This window comes from Lutra lutra, chromosome 4 (genome assembly GCF_902655055.1).
Source record: "Lutra lutra chromosome 4, mLutLut1.2, whole genome shotgun sequence".
Classification (NCBI taxonomy): Eukaryota; Metazoa; Chordata; class Mammalia; order Carnivora; family Mustelidae; genus Lutra; species Lutra lutra.
The window spans coordinates 76,681,226-76,701,869 of record NC_062281.1 but is presented as its reverse complement, the minus strand read 5'-3'; the positions used below and the strand labels follow the sequence as shown (position 1 = coordinate 76,701,869).

At 42.8% G+C, this 20,644-nt stretch overlaps 1 protein-coding gene across 1 annotated transcript; it reads right to left on the bottom strand.

Moving 5' to 3' along the window:
• Window positions 1-4,762: 4,762 nt before the first annotated feature.
• On the bottom strand, window positions 4,763-10,028 carry PENK (proenkephalin). The gene is made up of 4 exons (XM_047728555.1): window positions 9,787-10,028; window positions 9,646-9,702; window positions 8,983-9,123; window positions 4,763-5,780 (listed from the first exon to the last, which is right to left on the bottom strand). Exons 3-4 carry the CDS (start codon window positions 9,118-9,120, stop codon window positions 5,118-5,120), a joined length of 801 nt encoding a protein of 266 aa, XP_047584511.1. The 5' UTR covers window positions 9,121-9,123; window positions 9,646-9,702; window positions 9,787-10,028; the 3' UTR covers window positions 4,763-5,117.
• Window positions 10,029-20,644: the final 10,616 nt, after the last annotated feature.

Genomic DNA, 20,644 nt, shown 5'->3' with positions numbered 1-20,644 from the left:
TGAAAGGGGAAGTTTGCTGTAACACTGTATAGTTCTGCATTTGTTTGAATTTTCTTTGGAAGACAAGTAGAGCACTTAAAACTAGCTGAAATTACCTTTTTTATTTGCTGGTTAGTGTTTCATTCTGTCTAGTATAACGTACGTTTGAGAAAGCGGAAAGTGGGCTGGGCTTTTGTTTTCTGCACCCCCTGGACCTAAAATAGTGCAGGATATGCTCCATAAAATTTACTCAGTGAATAACTTTAGCAATGAAAAGGGAAGAGTTGGCTCACTGTGCAAGTTCTACCCACTCCCAATTCACCTAAAGCTGCTGCCCGACCAGCCCATTCTTTAACCAGTGTGTTTGCTTCCTAGCAATTCAGGGAGACGTGCTCTTGTGATAATGCAGACTTCTCTGTAGATATGTTATACTTGATAAAAAAAAAAAAAAAAAACCTAAGAGAAAAATCATAAGCATGTGACATGGGTATGCCTGTTATTGCCAGGTTTCTTCTGCTGAGTGATTGTGGTACTCCCTTCTATGCAGAGACAGGCATTCCTGGTCACTAAGATAACTGTATGCTTTGTTTTTTGCTTTCCACTCTCTAAGCAATGAGTGAACTTTGCAAGTGCTGTTTTTTGGTATAGAAAATGATTAAGAAAATCTCTTCATTGTATTTTCATCATAAAACATGAAAGTTTATATAACTGCTCCCCCCTCCACCCCAATAAACCAGGATGCTTTGAAGGGTGCCAAAGGATGACAAAAATGGATGATGGATATAATTGATGTAATTGGTACGTTCTTCTCTCAGGAAAATGGGGAGTGAACAAAGTTGTTTTACTTGGCAGCAAGGAAGATTGAAACACATCAGCTTATCTTGCCATTTACCTACTCTCAAACACGAATTGTTTTCTGTTGAATGCAGTCTACTAAAATCCAGAGCCCTGAAGGTCTCATAAGTCCTATTCCTCCAGTTCTGCACGTGTTCCCATTCTGGGACATTGCACTCATTGTTCGCTCAGTCTGGGATGCTTTTCCACCAATTTTAATGTAGTCAACTGTATTATTTATTGAATGAATGAAATGATTCACCTGGGGTGCTTAGGTATACTTCCAGAAAAAAGCCTGTAAATATTCACAGTAGTCATAGTTTCAAAGCATTCAAAGCTGTATGCTTCTCCTTCACCTTCTCTTATGAAGAAACCTCTGGGGGCCCCTGGATAGCTCAGTTGGTTAAACAACTGCCTTTGGCTCAGGTCATGATCTCAGGCTCCTGGGATCCAGCCCAGTATGGGAGGGAGGCGGGGAGGTCCTTGGTCAACAGGGAATCTGCTTCTCCCTCTCCCTCTCCCTGCTACTCTGCCTACTTGTGCTCTCTCTCTGTCAAATAAATAAAAATTCTTTAAAAAGAAGAAAAGGAAGAAGAAACCTCTGTAGCTCAAGACTCAGTTTCTTCATGCCTTTGATTTTGGGGTAACTTTCTCATTACACAGGTTTTCCCTGTTTGTAGTAGAAGATTGAGAAAGTGAAGATGAGTATTAAGGGCCATTGCAATCCTTCCTGCTCCGTGAGACACAAACCTCAGAAGAGAAAACACAGTTGTTGGGTTTTCTCAGGCTGCCCCCAGACCAAAGCTCACAGAGAGTTCCCCATCCCAGACAGTTCTGACAGAGCACCTTATTCCTGAGAAGCCCAGGATGAGGCAGGGTGGGGTAGGGAAAAGCCCAATATCTCTCTGTAAGAACTGGGAGTTATCCCAACCACCTAATGAGGAAAGAGCTTCAGATCACACAGCTAGCTGGAATTTCCACCCAGGCAGCCTGGTCAGAGTTGATGCACAGAGTTCCTAGAACTATCAACTCTCAGAAGGAACCCAGACCAGGACTAGGCTTCAGGTGGAATCGGTGCCTCTGGAGTGAGCAGAGGGAGGTGCAGGGGAGAGGGGTGGAGCAGGGGATGGGGGGAAAGCTGAGCGCTAGGAAAGGTGACGATGGAGCAGCAGCGCCCTCTGCAGGGAGTGTGCTCCTTCACGCTAAGGGCTTGGAGAGTTTCGCCCCTTGAACTCCTGGTGCAATCAGCCTAGCTAACCCCAAATCCTTGTCCTATAATAGTTCTAACCCTAGTCCCTCCCATGTTTCCGGACCCCTGAACACCTGTGCTGAGCGCACATTGAAGTCGACAGTCACAGTTTTCTGAGTTATTAGTTCACCATCCACAGTTCTCTGCATTTAAAATGCATCCCTCATGACTCAGGCAGAGGCTGCTGGGAATCTAATTAGGACATTTTTTTTTTTTTAAAAGATCTTTATTTATTTGGCAGAGAAAGAGAGAGCGAATGCAAGCAAGGGAAGCATCAGGCTGAGGGAGAGGGAGAAGCACGCTCCCCACTGAGCAAGGAACCTGGGATCCTGACCTCAGCCGAAGGCAGATGCTTAACCCGCTGAGCGACCCAGGCATCCTTAATTAGGACATTCTTGAAAATCAAACCCTTTAAGGGTTAAAGGCACAAAATTCTAATGATGGATTTCAGACGGCAGACCAGACAATGTGAGAGATATTTGGGTACACAAGAAGACCTGTAGAGCACCCTCGAGTCATATTTCCTGGACAACTGTGATACTTACTGTGAGGCTCTCAGCTTCATTTGATCTTTCATGCTAGGCAGCCAGAGAGAAGGTGTCCTCGCGGCTGACCACCTTTTCCTTTTTCTTTCTTCTTTTCCTGTTTCCCTATTCTTCTTCTCTGTTCTCTTCCTCCCTAACCATTTGTAGCACATGCTCTAGATTCTTCATATTTCACTAGGCATGAGGAGAGGGAAGAAATACAAGAGTGAGTGATACTGTCCCGCCCCAGGCATTGCTGGCCCCTTAGCCAAGGTGACAGGTGGCAAAAGAGGCGACAGGCCTGTTAACTACTCTGAGATTTTTAGTCTGATCTACACAGCTACCCCAAAATGCAAAAGAAGGGGCCCCTACTTAAAGAACTGTTCTTTATTTGAAAAATACTGTGTTCAGTTGATTGTGAAAATTGTGATTTTTCTCAAAAAAAGTGTTTTTCTCAAAAAAGTGTTTTCTCAAAAAAGTGTTTATGTGTGTGGATACACATTGTATTATTACAATAACTATGTTATTTTCTTACCATGGAGGGAGAAGGACATTTTACTCTTGCCATCTCTAGCACGTAGGTTGGATTCCTGTTTCCAAGCTTTGGGAATCCTTTGCTCTAGGGGAGAGAATTAAATGACTTTTTTTTTCTCAAAAGACTAGCCCCATGTCTCTCCAATCTGACCTGCAGATGGGTTTTATTTGGTCCACACTGTTTTAAATGGAATTAATGACCCAAATTAAAAACTTGGGCTATTACTACAAAAATCTGGGTTTTAGGTTTCTTTGGAAAAGCTTGGCAATATGGTACTGGCATTTCCCAGGGAAACAATTGGCTAAGGCTGAGTGGAGACCTAGTACCTCCAGAGTGCTACAGACTTACCACTCCTTATTGCTCACGACACTGGTTTCCCAGACCCAGCTGCTCTTTATCACCTTTCTCCTGATTTGCTTCAAACACTTCCATTACTCCCAATTCTAGGTCAAAAGGAGAAGGCTCGCACCTGGAAGAAAAAGTTAGTTTGCCAGGGATCAGGAAGATAGTCTGTGGTGTGGCTCTGCGGGGTACTGACTCATACCTCTTGCACAGATCAGGAGGAGAAGAGTCTTCTAATAGTGCAGAGCCATGTTTGGTGTCCCGGGAACCCCAGTAGGGCTGGACTTAGTGGGACAGACTGCCCAGGACAGCGGAGCTGCCTCATCAGAAAGGAACACACAGGCTTGCACACTGCTGGACTGCAGGACAAAGACCCTTCCTCTATTTTTCTGAGTTGCTAAACTCTGAATTTTGGGGGAAGCACACCAAAAGAGAGAATAGTGGAGGGTTCTGGAGAAATGACCTAGTGGTTGGGAGTTTAGCTGCAGGTGGTTTCAATTAGAAAAAAGGAGGACATGTTACTTTTTTGGTGGTTGTTCCTGAATGTTGCCCTAAATGGTTTAATTAATATGAAGTAGCCATAAGCGTCTTTGTGTGATAATTTGCTTTCTAAAACATCTATAATATCTTTTCTAGTAATCTGATCACCAAATTCCTTCATTCTTTTATTCACTCATATGTCCGTTTGTCAGATACTGGAGAACCCACCATTCATGGTGGTGTAAGGATATACACTAGTGAACAAGATACGGTCCCGAGTTCTTCTAATTCTTGGTAGTGATCTGAGTGAGAGACTGGGAGTGGGAGTATAAAGGACATTGCTCAGGAACAAGAAGAAGTTTGGGGTCTTCATTCTATTTCTATCCTTCAACTGCTGGGCAACCTTGGTTCACAATTTCACCTCTCTGGGCTTCATCTGCATTTGTGAAATGGGGCTAAATTATCTTTCGTTTCTTCCTAACTTGTAAAATAACTTTGCTGAAGAAAACAGACATGTACCTCTGGATGTAAGTACAGATTTCCTTCTGTATGAGGGCATAGACAGTTTCTCTATTAGGCTTTAGTTTTTCTTCCTGTATCTGATTTCCAGAAAGAAGAGTGGAAATACACTGTACTTTGCTCAAAGTGTTCACTCATCTAGGACTTTACATATAAGGAATTAAATGAAAAATGCTTTTACAGCCTCAGCGGTTGGAAGTGAAGGAGGCCAGTGATGATTCTGCCCAGAGCAGAGGGCTTCAGTATCTTCAACTTTAGGATTGACCGTGGGAACAGGAAAGCCAGCGAGGGCCTCGGAGAAGAAGAAACTTACAAGAATGTCATGCAGCTGGGGTAATGGGTTTATTGTCTCTATTTACAGTTAAGCATTTATTGGGGTTTTGTCAAAAATAAAGGACAAGGGAACAATAGCGATTGTAGCATGAAAACGACACAGCTGCAGTAGACCAATACTGAGCATAAACACCGTCAAGAGAACACAGAACCTGAAGGGAGCGCCTTCAGGTTGTATAGTTAGTTATCCAGACAATAAAGGCAACTCTACAATGCAAGCAATGCTGGATAATAAGACACGATTGAGCCGGGGCAGGGCGGGGGTGGAGGGGAGGGGGAGAGGAAGGCTTGCTGGGGCCTGGCGTCGCTGACTGCCAAGGGGTTAAAATCTCATAAATCCTCCATATCTTTTCTCCATCTCAGGAACTTCTTTGGAGTAGCTTTCCCCTTCTTCGTCAGAAGGCAGGGAGTCAGCAAAGCGCTTGAGGAAGCCCCCGTATCTCTTCTGGTAGTCCATCCACCACTCTGGGCGACCGACTCTCCTCATGAAGCCCCCGTACCGCTTCTGAAGCTCTTTGGCTTCTTCTTCCAGTTGCGGGCTCCTCTTTAAGGCTCTCATGAAGCCCCCGTATCTCTTGCTCACTTCTTCATCCTCACCAAACTCTGAGTGGGGGCCGCTTTCTCGGTTCTCCCCGGTTCCCAGAAGCTCTTTGAGCAGGTCTGAGGAGTTGGCCAGGGCGTCCTCCTCCTCCGCGTCCTTCTTCATGAAGCCCCCATATCTCTTGGCTAGGATTTCCCCTCCATTGGCCTCTTCTTCCTGCTCCTGAGGATAAAGCTCGTCCATCTTCTTCATGAAGCCGCCATACCTTTTCATGAAGCCCCCGTACTTTTTGGCCAGCACATGGCTCTCCTCGGGCTTGCTGCTCTCTCTGAGGGCGGTGGCGCCATCCTGGGGAAGCTCCAGCTTGGACAGCTGCAGGAGCTCCCTGCAGGTTTCCCAGGTTTTGAGAGAGGGCAGCTTCCCTTCACATTCCAGGGTGCAAGCCTGGGAAAAGAACTCCATTTAGTGATAGCAAGAGGCTTTTCTGATTTCATTAGGTAAGCACGTTTTTGTGAACCGCAGCATGTGTGCTGTGATATGGAAAGTCTCATATGATAAAGTAATTACCATTTTCTTAGTACAACTTTTCAATATAGGGAACAGGCAAATCAAAGGAAAATGGAATCACTGTGGGTAATTAATTGAATCAAGTTAGGATTTTTTCTTTGAATTTTAACAGATTGTATCTGCCGTGCCATTTCAATATTGTAAAAGACTTTTTCCACCTAGTTTTAACCTAGATTGGCTGCAGGCGCCATCTAATTTCACTGGATAATTTTCCACTGTTGATCGCATTTTGATTGAACCTTTACTAACCAAGAAGGAGAAATTTCTCTTTATCTAATTAGGGATATCATCCCCAGATCTCTTTTATCTTCTTGTCTTACTGATACAGTCAATATTAATAATATAAGGTTTGTTTACTTTCTTATGTTACTATTCTACCTGGAATGGCATCGAGTGTTCTTGCAAACACTTCCATTCTTTAAAGAAAAGCAACAATTTCAAAATAAATGGGAAAAGAAAGACATTCTAAAACTCAGTTTAAGTCCTGTGAATTATTTGGATTATGATGTACTGATTTGCTGAATATAGAGATGCTTTGCTCCTTCCTTTGATTGAAAACAGATTAAAACAGATTTAATCACCTTGAACTAAATGTTTGTAATGATGAGCTCTGATATGAAATTATCATATGCAAATGTTCACATATTATTCATGTTTCTTAACATTTAGTTATTGGTGTACAAAAGTGTTTTTAACTTTTCCCAATGGAAATCATATTATTTGACAAAATGGGAATGAGAAATGATCTGTATATAATTTCTTCTTTTTATTATATAACAATTAAATTCTAATCATTGTAGAATTTAGGCTGTATGTTCTAATAATCTTGTTAAGATTCTCTTCTATTTGACAGATCACTTGGGTATGATAAAAAGAAAACTAATATTACATGAGTATTTATAAAGTTTATATAACATTTCTGGGCATTTCAGGCTTCTTTGATAGTCACTTGAAGTATACTTATAGAATGCAAGTTACAGACACTTGACTTAGAAAAATGAGGTCCTTTCTTGATATTTAAAAATATATTGGTATATTAATTTATATAAGATACACACATAATATTTTCCCAATGCAAGAAAGCAATTTATGAGCACAACAAAACTCCTTAGGGTACCAGTTCTTAATAATTATTTAAGCTTTGTGTCTAAGAAAATTAAATGTATGCATGTATAAACATCTAAAGATGATGCAGTGATGCAGTTAAAATGATCCCATGTTATTCTTGATATCCAAAAAAATAAAAACATCATTAAAAATGTGAGATCTTCAGGTGTCAATAACATTTACATTCTAAAATGAAATGTAAATGATTTCCTTGCCAAAAACTACCATTGAATATTTTGTGTACTATTACCAGAAGGCTTTTTAATGTTGGGATTCCTTCAAAAAGAAATAATGGCAAATAACCAGAATAAAACTAAACAAGTCAAGTTAACTTATAAGCTCCTGTATAAGTCTAAGCATTTTTTTGATAGTATTTACCACACTCTGTGTTCTGTGGTCAAGATCATATCAGAAAGCAAATTCAATTTGGACATCAATCATGGCTTGCCTGCTTAGCTTTTCATCCACCAGAGAACTAAGCTTAGGTGTCTTTCAGGTGGTAGAGGGTCAATATTCGTTACATTCATTCTACATAGTTTTAGTTAGGCGGCCTCATTTCTCATGTCTTCTGCGTCTGAGCTGAAATTCCAGAACTGCTATAGTACCAGCAACATAGTCATTAACAAAGCCTTTAGTCACAGAGAAAATAACAGCCCTACATGTAAGCCCCAATAAAAAGATAGCCAGTTAAACAAATCAGAAAGACAAAAGAGAGATGAAGGGGATTGTTACCCCTATTTAAGTTGCAACATTTCATCACCATACTTTAAATATAAAACCCTATTGTTTGTCTTCTCTTTAGGGCCATGTTAATACCTGCACAAATGGAATGAAGTTAGATCAGGTAACTCAAATGAAACAAGCAAACATTTAACCTGGAATGTATGCTTTGGCTTTTGTGGAATTCTTTCCTTAATTTTCGTCCCCATTTTACGCATCTACATCACAAAATTTCTTCAAAGGCTCAAATGAGGAGCTTAACTCCTTGGATTAATACATTATTCTCCATTGACCCTTTTAAGTCATCACACAATTTCAACAAATTGAGAAGACAGTGCAAAGGAATTGTTGGAGGAGTGAGTTAAAATGAAGCTTCCTGGGGTCCCAAATTCAGAGATTCTGATTCTGATTCAGGGGTGATTTAAGAGCAGGACTCCGATCAGAATGAGTATTCTTTTTGTTCTCAGCTTTCCCTCCTCTCACCCCCATCTCAGGTCATGTAGTTTATCTTTTCATTGTTGTCACCTCTTTGGACCTGGCCATCTCTCCTGTGCCTATTTCATAGCGAAATTAAATTGTTGTCTTAGTTGCTATTACAAAAGTCCATCCAAGATAAGACAGAAGTTGAATTCCAGTGTCACTTGCCTGTAAGAGGTGCTGATCTCTTTCTCTCCGGTCTACTGCTCCTCCCCCCCCCCCCCCCCCCTTTCCGGATCCCAATCCTTTGCTCTCTCCTGTCCAAAGGTGAGGGGAAGGGCTTGAAGGATCTGAGCATGAAAGGGCTAGAGAAATGAAATCCAAAGAAAGATAACGAAATGTCACTAATAAAAATGACATTATTTGCAGGAAAGATGGGAGGAAGGATTGTGTGGAAGGGGCCCTTGGTGGGATATGTTAGGAACTGGGGTGATAGAGCATCTTCCTTGGGACAGGTGAGGCGACAACCTAGTGCTCTCCAAGATGCCAAAGAGAGCATATCTCCGGGCTCCTACGTTCCCAGGGTTAAAACGAACTTGGTTTGTGTGGCAATACTGCCGCCCTCACCCGTCCCTAGATGGTGGCGGGTCCCAAAGCTGAGAGCTAGAGCGGGACTTTCGTCGGCGTTCCGGGAACAGTCGGACACTTGCGTCACTAGAGATCGTCGCCGCGGCGGCGGGATCGATGTTAGTCCAGGCGGTGCGCCCTGCGGCCTCAGGCCGGGCTGTGTGCGGACTGACTCCGCCACCAGCCCACCCACCCCGGCTGCACTCACCAGGGGGTTGATGTCAGTCGGGCGCGCCAGGCGGTAGCTGCACGTCGCGCAGTCCTGGCTGCATTCCGCCCTCACGGTCGCCAGGAGCCCCGGGCCGAGCGCCAGCAGCCAAGTGCAGAGTCTCAGGAACGGCGCCATGGGCTGCAGGGAGAAAGGGATGTGAACTCCGAGTGTGCTGGCCGCAAAGCGGGTCCCTCCGAGGGACCTCTCGCCGGGACAGTCCCAGCTGGGGGTTGTTGAGCAAGAAGTCTCAGGGATGCTCTTTCCTGGGACCCTGTCCGCCTGGCCGACGCCGCTCCTGGAAGCCCAGAGGCAGATCGCCTCGCGGTTTCCAGGTTGACACTGCCACCCCGAACACGGGATGCCCGGGAGCTCGGCTCTCTTTCTGGACTTCTACTGCCTCAGAAGGATTCTGGAGAGAATACCCGAATGCGAAGACCAAATGCAAGAGAGAACGGGAGCCTTGCGGAGGGGAGGGCTTTCACCCGGGTCACAAACAGGGACCAGAAGAAAGTTGGGGCACCCCATGCAATGAATGAAACGCCGGAGGGGGAAAAATAATAATAATAAAAAACAAAAACAAAACAAAACAAAAAAAACCCCGAGCAGGCGGACGGCCCCAAACGCACGCAGCAAAGGCGCAATTTGGACAACTTCACTCACGTTGACAGCGATCGGATGGCGCAGGCTGGTCGGAGACAGCGGGTCCCAAGCACTGCTCTGCAAGGGAGAGAAGAAGGCAGGTGTGAGCCGGGCGGGCGTCGGGGCGAAGCGACCGGGTGCGCGGGCAGACAGGGGCCTCACCGTCGCAGTCCTCTGCTTCTGCAGGGCTCAGAGCGCCTGCCTCGACTGGCCTCGCTGTCCCGGGGCTGGTGGCTGCTGGAGCCACTTTATAATTAGCCCCCAAGCCAAGGAGGCGAGCGCGCCCCAATCGCCGGCGGGCTGCAGCTGACGCAGGCCCTACGCCAGCCCCGCGCCGACGCCCTCGTGGGAGGGGTCCGTCCCATCACCCGCACGCGGGCCAGGGATGGGGGGCGCAGGGTGGCTCAGCTAGCGGCTGGGTGACACACCGAGGCAGTTAGGACATGTGGGGAGAGAGTAGGATGTCATCAAGAACCCCCCCCCCCCCGCCGTGAGGTCACTGAAATTGCACTCCCTGGGGGTGCGGGCTCAGGGAGATAGCCAAGGTGGAGTCATTAGGAGGGGCAGGTGGATGGACTTAGATTTCTGTAATGTGCTGGAGACCCTTCGGGCTAGTGAACCTGCCCTTTCTCTGCCTCCTCCTGGGGCGGTGGGTGGTCGCGGGACGTGCCAAGCAAGGCCGTCCCGAATGTCATTTATCCACCGGTCTGTCCTCCCGCATTGGACTCCCAGTTCCCTGCTGCAGCGTCAAACAGCGCCGGGTGCATCGTCGGCGCTCAGTTAAGGGTTAAAGGAAAAAAAAAAAATTGAAACTTATCGGGAATCTTAAAATCTCGGGACTGAGTTTCCCCTTGCATGTTAGTGAGACCCCTTGCCAAACGTGGCAAGAACAATGTTCCTCCTAGAAACGCTTCAGCCCCCGCGGGAGGGGACCCCTCTTTGCTCCCTAGGCGGGCTTCCAAGTCGGGGACACTCTGCCTCAAGCGCACTGCCCAGGAGGTCCTGGGGATGTTTGATGAGTGAGAGGGGGGTGCAGGACGAGTGTGATGTCAGCGTGCCAGGACTGTAGTGGCGAGGGAGAGGCGAGGGACGCGGTACACTGGCCACCTGGGGCTTGGGGGCGCACATCCCTTCTGCAAGGAGAGAGCCAAGAGACAACCGTGGGGTCTGGGGCTGTAGATTGAGACCCACTCCGCCGCTTCCTAGCTCTGAGGAAGATTGCCAACGTGCAAGTTATTTACCTGTGTAAGGCCTCAGTTCTCTCATTTGGCAAATAGGAGCAAGAGGTAATTAGCCATTCCTAAGAATCCGGAAAGACGCAAATGAAATAATGGGAGAAAGCCTTTAGCCTGTGTCTGACATGTAGAAAGTTCTGGCAAAGGGGTATCGAATCATCTATCATATGTCATCCATCTACCTTTCGGTTTGTCTATCACTTACCCGTCATACAACTTGTTTATTTATCTACCCGTGTTTTTCTCAATCCGTCCTGGCCCTAAAGGAAAATCACAAACCATCCCAGAGCCCATGCACTGGGAGAGTCTCGGGTCTTTCCCCGTCACAGGCGCCCTCCGCAAGGACCAGCCACAACCTCAGCCTTGGCAGGTACCAGCAGCCTCAGCGCTCTCTGAGGCTCAGGCCGCGCTGCATCTCCCATTTTGGTCGCTAGAGGGCAGCGCTCTCCTGCGTAGGTTTGGGAGAGCAGCGAAGGGGGTCTCAGTGCCCGCTGGGCACCCGCACCCCAAGTGACCGCAGAGCTGTAATGGTGCACGGCCGGCCTTCTGGGCAAGGGCAACCTTGCACCCCTGGAAAGGGGAGCGCTGGGGTGCCTAGCCCTAAGAAGCCGGCACTGACATCTTGCCAGAAAAGCACAACGTGCCCTTTGGGCATTTTAGGCACTTCACCGAAGGGGGCTGGTGGTATTCTCTTCAGCCACTTACCCTCTCTACAACGGAGAGGAGAGCTTACATCTGTGAATGAGATTTCCCCTAGTAGCCTGCGCTTTGTAAAGGCAGCGGACTACACTGCAGTACCCCGTGCAAAAGGAGTGCAAGAACAAATCCTACCCCAAAGGAAAGAAATCTTGCTATATCTGCACCAGCATCCCTGCCATCACGGGAGAACTTTAAATATACAATCAGGATGAGAGACTGAGACATATGTGTGTGTGTGTGTGTGTGTGTGTGTGTGTGTGTGTGTGTGTGGAATGATCGCACCATGTGTGGCTTCCTTAGGATATGCAGTGCTAGACATGGGAAGTCTCCTTAAGGTTCAAAGGTGTTTTAGGGATCATTTATCCCAACCCTCATTTTATAGGTGGGAAAAACGAGGTCCCGAGCATCCAAGTGACATCCAAGTGACCAACCCAGACAGTGGCAAAACCAGGTTCTGCCATACCTTTCTGGGTAGGCCTCCTTCCTGGCATCTACCTCAGGTCTGTTTTGTTTCTGTTGGAAAAACCAATGTCTGCTCTGAGTTCCTTTCTCCTGGTGAATCTGCGTCTTTCTCTGCAGATTTTTAAATGTCAGAAAAGAGAGAAATAGAAGGGGAAAAAGAGGGCTGCCCCCAGGAGAAGTTCAAGGGCACTTAGTGTCCCAGTACCCAGCCAGTGTTTGGGACACGGTGTGTGCTGTGTGTTGCCTGACTGTTGGAAGATATGAGGGAAGTGGTGAGGGGTCAATATTGTTTGCACGCTCCAGGAATGATCTCTTCCATTCTCTTCCCCATCTACCCTGGAGACTAAAGGGCATGCATTTTTGTATTCATATCTTTATATTTGAGTGGTGGTAGTGGGTTGCATGGAATTCATCTTTTCATGATCCTGTAAATATTTATTCCAAACTCATAGATATTGCAGTTACCTTCTGAGAAAAGCCTGCTCTAGAATTCAGACTTCAGAAAAGGGAAGAGAACCTTCTCTTAAGGCATTTAATCCAGAGAATTCTGATTTCCATGTCAGGATCAAGACCACTCCTTCTTCTGATCCTAAGGTTCCAAACTTTAGATGAAAGGGATTTACTCCAGAGACCATAAAAAGGTGATTTGTAAAACTTTGGTGATGAGGGGTGCTCTGGGAGCTGTAGGAGGGATTTAAAAATCCCTTGCAATGTCTTCTTTCATCATTTTCAGGATGGAAGATGCCTAGTTTGAATGATGTCCTTCCGGTGCCTGTTTCTCCCCCTGCGCCCCCTTCCCCCCACCCAGATAAGAAACTTTATTATGGAACTTGCTATCCCTCTGCCCCAATCCCGAACATATCAGTAGTGGGACCACAGCAGTTCTGCACTCTGGGGATTGTGTAATGTTTCAGCATAAAAGAACCACGTTCCAACATTTCAGATGTTTGGAGTCATGTCAGAGGCAGGGTAAACTAGCCTGTTTTCTGTTACAATCTAAAGTACATGCTTTGCAAGCTAGGATTCTGTGAGTTAGGCACATTATCATGCAGGATCCTGTTAAGGAATTCTTCTGCCTGGCTCAGGACATAGGTCACAGAGAGGTGGTAAGTGGGGTTGATTGGAAGAAGATGCTTTTAGGGTATGATAAATCCCCACTTCAGGGAAAATGAGTGCTGGTACATTCTCATTCTCAAAAATCTAGGAAACAAAATAAACCCTTTAGAAGAAAAAGTGAGCGGATACATAGTTGCTCATGAGTAAGTCTAAATAATAGATAATATGCCAATGTTTTGGAGAAAGACAAGGGGGAGAGGGGCAAACAATAATAAAAATAGCAGGGAAGGGGAACTAAACTCAGCACATCAAGCATAATGTATATATATGTGTAAACTTGGAATTGAAATAGAATTCCTAAGGTAAGCCTTCAAGTCTCAGATAGGAAAAAATAATTTTGAGTATTGAGCATCAATAAAACAAGTTAGATGATGACTCTTTAGATTCCGAGAAGATATAGCTCAGGAGCCAATCAATATATAAATGCTTTTCTCCCCCCCTCGCCCCCCCAGGGATCTAAATCTTAATTTTATTTCTTACTCTAACAAGGAATAGAAAACTTAATTTTAAGCAAGGTATGTTTTATAATGTTAATAAAGTATAGAATATTTTTAGAATAAATCTTACAAAAGAGGTACAGGGCCTTAACAGAGAACATTAAAAAATGTTAATGAAAAACACTTAAACCTAATAAACGGAAAACATAATCTCTAATTTAATTACTTCCTGTGGTGTCATTTATCTTGTTCCTCTATCTCCTGCATTTTCTAGAAACTGGAAAATATATCTTAAGTCTTGATAGATTCAAATTAAATATATTTTGGACTAGATTATGTCATTAGGTGGTATTTCAACTTTATATTCCATCACATAAACATATCTAGCTATCCCCACCATGAGTGAAGCTACGAATAACCACTGAATTAGGGTGATTGACCACTTGATTGGAATGATCTTCAGGTTCTTATTAGTTACTATTGGTAAGAAGTTATTTGTATGCTCCTTATAAAATTTCTAACAAAAGTAAAGAGTCTAATGACGTTTCACTGTTTTCACTGACAAATATCATCCATTTCTTTTGCTAATACAAAAATATTTCAAACTCAGACTTTTCATATCACGTGTTTAAAAAATAATGGTGATCCTCTAATTCACAGATCACATAACTAATCCCATGCAGCCAGTTTGTAAGAATTAACCCACATCCTCCACAGAGAAATAATTTCCCCATATTTTGAAGATAGAGGTTTGGGGCTGTAGTCTGGCTTTTGCTTCTAGGACTCCTACTTAGCTCATCCCCTCCTTCTTGCTCCTGACTGGCTTCCCTTTGGGTTGTGACACCATGCTCACTGCTCAGTGAAACCACAGAGAAACCACCCCTCCAGGACCTCCATGACCCCTTGTCCAACAGACGTGCCATGTACTGTATACTGGCTGCTCAGTAATGTCTATGTGCTAGAACATTCTCTTGCCGACCACACCACACTGCAGTGTTGCTGTGAGTTCTGGATGTCACTCATCTGGCTCTCTGGTTCTGGGCTGGGTTGGGCAGGCTGTCAGACTCAGCCCGAATCAGATCTTAAGAGGAGCCACAGATGAAGCTGTGTTCAGTCTGAGGTAACCATCCTGAGGACTCTGAAAGCCTCATGTCTTGCCCGGCTGCCCCACAGGTGGAAGACAGGAGTATCTCCTGGCATACAAGTCATTCATGTCAACCTATTTGGGAAGTTATAAGTTTGTGCAAAGGCTGCAAGCTGAAAAAGTTCAGGTGTTTGAGGGACTCCTGAGTAGTTTGACTTTTATTTTATTTTACTTTATATTATTTTTTTAATGTTTTTCAAATTCTATTTAAATTCTAGTTAGTTAACATACAATGCAATGTTGGTTGCAGGAGTATAATTCAGTGACTCATACTTATGTACAATACCCAGTGCTCATCATCACAAGTGCCCTTCTTTATCCCTATTCCCCTACACACCTCTCTCCATCAACCCTCAGTTTGCTCTCTATCTTTAAGAGTCTCATATGGTTTGTTTCCCTCTCTCTTTTTCTCTTTTTCTTCCCCTCCCATATGTTCATCTGTTTTGTTTCTTAAATTCCATAGATGAATGAATTCATATGGTGTATTTGTCTTTCTGTGACTGACACTGACATATTTTGCTTAGCACAATACATTCCAGTTCCATCCACGTTGTTGCATATGGCAAGATTTCATTCCTTCTGATGGCTGAGTAATATTCCATTGTGCGTGTATGCCACATCTTCTTCATCCATTCATCAGTCGAGCAGCTTGTATTTTTAAAAAGTGATTTTTGGAATTGTCTTGAATAAATCTGATAGCCACACCAGAGAACTAGTCATGTTAGAAAATAATATTGCCCCTTTGGACTTAAACCTTATTTAATAACTTGACTTTGACTTGTTTTCGGTTGTTTCCAAAATCAAATCGCATTTCCCACCTGCAGGACCTGCAGAGAAGGCAAAAAATATTAATTGAATCACTGCATGTAAACATCCACCAAGGAAACAATTTCCTCAATTGAGGCAGTGCTAAAGGAGAAATCCTAAATAGGTTTTGAGCAACAACAAATCCCTAGAATAAATGCACATGCTCCAGTTTACCTGGAATTCTTGAGGGAATTCCTTTGCATATGATCCACAGCACAGAGCTGTGTATCAATACACAGTAAACTTGTTTTTAAAACAATTGTATTTGTACTTACTTGTACAAGTACAATTGTACTTATATCTTCCATGGCTCCCATGTTCATGGGATGGACTCAACAATTTAAAATGTTACTGTAAAATTATATAAGGACATAGCAAAAACCCTTCAGACATTCACTTCTAAATCTACAATTATTCTTTTAGTAGGTACTTTGTTTTCTATAGATATTAGAGCTCAGAAATTTTTTTTAAACATGGTCGTGAAAAATCCGTCTAAAGAAGGTGGTCTTGCTTGGCACAAAATGAAGTAAGAGAACAATAAGGTTGAAATAGATACCTTTTTCCAACTCTGAAGCTCTTATCTGATAATGCATTTACTGGAAAATTAGACCCAATGAATATCTTAGCAGATATCCTAGAAACTAACACACTGCAAGATCTTATGAAGAAAAGCAGTTACATTTTTATTAAGAGTTAAAGATCAGAAAATGCTCATTTTAATTTTTGTCCTGCTATCAACTGAATGTATGCACTTGAGAAAGTGAATTTCTAAACCCCATTTTTCTTATCTGTACAGTAGAGATGTACATTTATCACATGGATTAAGTGAAAAACTAACATACATACCATGTTAGATATTGCGTTTATATTAATGACCATTTTTATTGTGTTGTGTGAATTTATGAAGCAAAATGTTTTTTCCCAGTTCCTGGATTGTCATCTTTTTGGCTTCTCATTTTCAAAGCTGTGATTTGTTTGCCTTAGTGCCATGTTCAAATAATGAAAGCAAGTGAGTATTTTGATAATGGCTGAAGGAAACGGGTTTTTTTAATCTACCTGGATCTGGTGCTCCAAATTAAAAATTACAATGATAGAGCAATTTATTATAGCTAGGTAGCAAACTGCTTCATAAAATAGTAATAAGATATTGCTGGAAAAGATGACTTGTGGACAGCACAGTCTTAGCAATTGTTATTTTATTTGGCATATACTGTGTAACATTAACCTCCAACATTTCTGTGTGTAGCGGAGCAAATTAGGGGAGGTAAGATGCAATAGAAGTGCTTGGCCTAGGGCACTTGGAGGCTTCAAAGGAGGGCAGAGTTGGAACAAGTGGAGAAGATAGGAGAGAGAATCCTAGGACAAGGCAGAGAGACAGGAAGGAGCCGGTCAGTGAAGATACCTGTCAGGGTGCAATGCGGTGTGACTGTGGAATTGATCTGCCTTGAGAAGTCTCTGGTAGGGTGGGTCAGGGGAAGCGGGAGTGAGGAGGAAGGAAGGGGACTGATCAGCCACATGAGGTGGTGGGAGTGGTTGTCTTTGGGAAAGCTGCTGGTCACTCAGGGTAGTGTGACACAGGGAGCATTGACTTCTATAGGCCTCCTTTGTTCTGCAATGTTCACTCCCACAGGGAGCTAGGTGCCTCCAAGAAGACTTGTGCAGAGATGTGGAGAGAAGGAATTTTTTTGTTCTTCAAGTATAATGTGTTTGTTTTTTAACTTCACATACCCCAGACAACATGTGGGAATCAGACAGAAGGCGAGCATGTTGGGATCATCACTATCACTTGCCCAATCCACTGTGGTCCCCTAGGGGATGACACACGCTCATTCATTAGTTAACGGACATTCACTTAGGACAAGTTCTTCAGCTCCTTGCTATATGACCTTCAAACCGATTCGCTTCTTTCACTTCCAGTGTGTCTGATTTTGCACACGACATCTTCCCGAGCCCTTAAGGAAGCTTGTTCTCCAATGTACCGTTCTCCAATGTACCGTTAGTCTTTGCCTCTCAACTCTTTCTTTGTCCTCATACTGCATTCCTAAGCATAAAAACTTGCTTGTTTTCTCTCTTGTGTTTAAAAGAGCACTTTCTTGGGGCAGCTGGGTGGCTCAGTCAGTTAAGCATCTGACTTTTGATTTCACCTTAGGTCATGATCTCAGGTTCTTGAGACTGAGCCCCACATCAGGCTTTGGGTTCATCAGGAAATTTGCTTGAGATTCTCTTCCTCTCCCTCTCTCACTGCCTACTCCCACTCTCTTCCTCTCTTTAAAATAAATAAACAAATCTTTTAAAAAATAAAAGATAAAAGAGCACTTTCTTAAATCTGTAATAACTCTTCTCTCTGCCCAACTTCTCTTCTAACTTTATCTTATCTTCCCAGTTAAGATTGTTGAAGAATGGTTTAACAAGAATGGTCTAACAAGAATAGTTGGCCTTTTCTCATCTCCTCTGAATTCTTATTCCACTGCCATTTTGATTTTGTTCTTACCGCTAGGGAAATCATACTTGTTAAAGTCAGCAATAACCTTTTAGATGAAAAGCCAAGAAACTCTTATCAGTCCTTATATTACTTGTCATGTCTGCAGTATTGGACACTGTTGACAGTGCCCTCTTTCTAGGAATTGTCCCTGAAATTTTTTTTCTTGCCTTTCCAGGTTCCTTCTTACTCTATCTCCTGGGCCTTTCTTTCTCCACCTGTCTCTTAAATGGTGATATTCCCTATGGTTTTGTCTGTGTCTTACCCGAAGTTACACATCACTTTAAGACTTTACCTTTATTCATCTATCAATTATTCCTAAATCTTTATTTTTAGTTCAGGCTCCTCCTCTGTCTTCTTGAGCATATCTCAATTTGTATGTGCTCCAGGCACCTCAAACTTAGCCTGTGTTCAACTACTTTAGTCATCTTCTCTGCAAATCTGCCTTTGCTCCTGTATCCACTCTCAGGGACTGACAGACATCTGGAAATTGTCCTTTTTAAATTTTAAATTTAGCCATTCTAAGTGATGTGTAGTGGCATCTTCCAATTGAGTTCATACTTCCCTGATGACTTAATGATGTTGAACTTCTTTTCATGAGCTTTTTGGTCATTCATGTTTTTTGTGATGTGTCAACTCAAATACTTTGCCTATTTTTATTTGATTGTTTATTTTTTATGATTGAATTGTCAGAGCTCTTTTTATGTTCTGGTTATAAATCTTTTGTCATAAAAACATTCTGTGAATAGTAAATGTTTTCTTCCAATGTCAAGCTTGTCTTGTTATTTTCTTAAGCATGTCTTTTGAAGAGCCAAAGATTTGTGTCTTATCTAAGAAATCTTTGTTTACCCTCAGGTTGTAAAGACACGCTCCTCTTTTCTTCTAGGAGTTTTATAGTTTTAGTTGTTATGTTTAGTTCTTTGCTGTATACCAAGTTAATAGTTAATATTTGTGTCTGTGATAAGGGTCAAAGTTAATTTTTTTTCCAAAATGGATATCCAGTGTTTCAAAACTATTTATTGAAAAGACTATACTTTTCCCACTGGATTATCTTGGAAACTTGGTCAAAAATCACTTGACTACAAAGATCACTTGGATCTCTTTCATATTCTCTATTTGATGCTTTGTTCTGCTGATCAACATGTCTATCTGTAAGCTAACATTTCACACTGTCTTGATTACTATAGCTTTATATTAAGTCTTGAAATCAAACTATAAACCCTCTAATTTTGGTCTTCTTTTTTTGTAATTGTTTTAGCCAGTGTGGGTTCTTTACATTTCTATATAAACTTTAGAATTAGTTCATTAATTTCCACAGAAATGCCTGCTGGGATCTTGATTGGACTGAATTAAATCTTAGAGGAGTTTTGGGACAATTGATATATTAACATCTGTCTTCCAATCCATGTATCTGGTACATCTTTCCATTTATTCAGGTCTTTGATTTTTCTCAGCAATGTTTTATAGTTCTAAGTGTGTAGGTATTGCACACATTTTATAAAATTTATTCCAAAGCATTTAGCCCATTTTGATCTCTTTCAAATCATATTATTTTAAAGCTTATTTCCCAGTTGTTTGTTACTACTTCTATTTTGTTTTTAATAGAAGGACAAACTCTCATACTGATAGTGCATTTCTCCTCTCCTAGCCTGTAGGAGACTTTCCAGAATCTTCTTTTTATTCTTCTTCTTATGTAGGCACATGTATTTGTGTATAAAAGGAACTCAATAAAAGTTTCTTAAATGAAGATATCATTTTCAAGATCAAGTTCATTTTGGTTTAGTTTCCAAAGACCATTAAAAAACACTCAGAATTTAAAACTCTGGAAATTCTCCTAGCTTGAGCTATATCTGAAAAGCAGAGTGAAGTGATTTGACAATTACTTGACTGATTTGAAAAATGTGGACATATCTCCAGTTGATTGGCATCCAAATTATCTATTGTTCATCTTAACAAGATACGTGTCAAATCACATCTCACTTGTGTTATCTCAGGAGAGAAGCCTGAAAAAGATAAAAGGGAATGGTAACAAGTGATTCTAAATCCACAGCACTGCACACAGATGTAGGGAGTAGGGACTGATGTAGCTCAGGACCATTACAGCAACTTCAGGGTAATAGAATGTCAGGGTAGAATTAGAGGTGTAGTTGGATCAGACGAAAGTAGGTTCCTTCCCAATCTTGAGTTTCCATGGTTGTTGGACGAGATTATAGATATATCTTAATTTAAAAAAAAAAAAACATCAACTAGAGAGAAAAGAATTTTTTATCTTTACTGTTTTAATTACTAACCTCTTTATTAATATATTTTACCTGCTTGCTCCCCAGAGTCATAGGACTTTGCAAGCTCTAATGTCTGGGAAATCAAATTAGAAACTTGCTTGTTATCTGTGACCCCCTCCATCTTCCCAGATCTCTACCTCCCATTCATCATCATGTCCTGGTGTGTCTACCTTTTCAGCATCTCCTGAATCCCTCACCTCTTCCCGTTCACCATCCTCACTGCTTTTATCTGGGCCCTCGATGCTTCTTGGATGGATCACCTTCACCAGCTTGCTATGTGTCATGTTGTGGTAATGTTCCCGAGAAGGCAGAAGCAAGGCAGGAGAGCAGAGGTGGGGAGCAGGAGATCTTTCTGCACA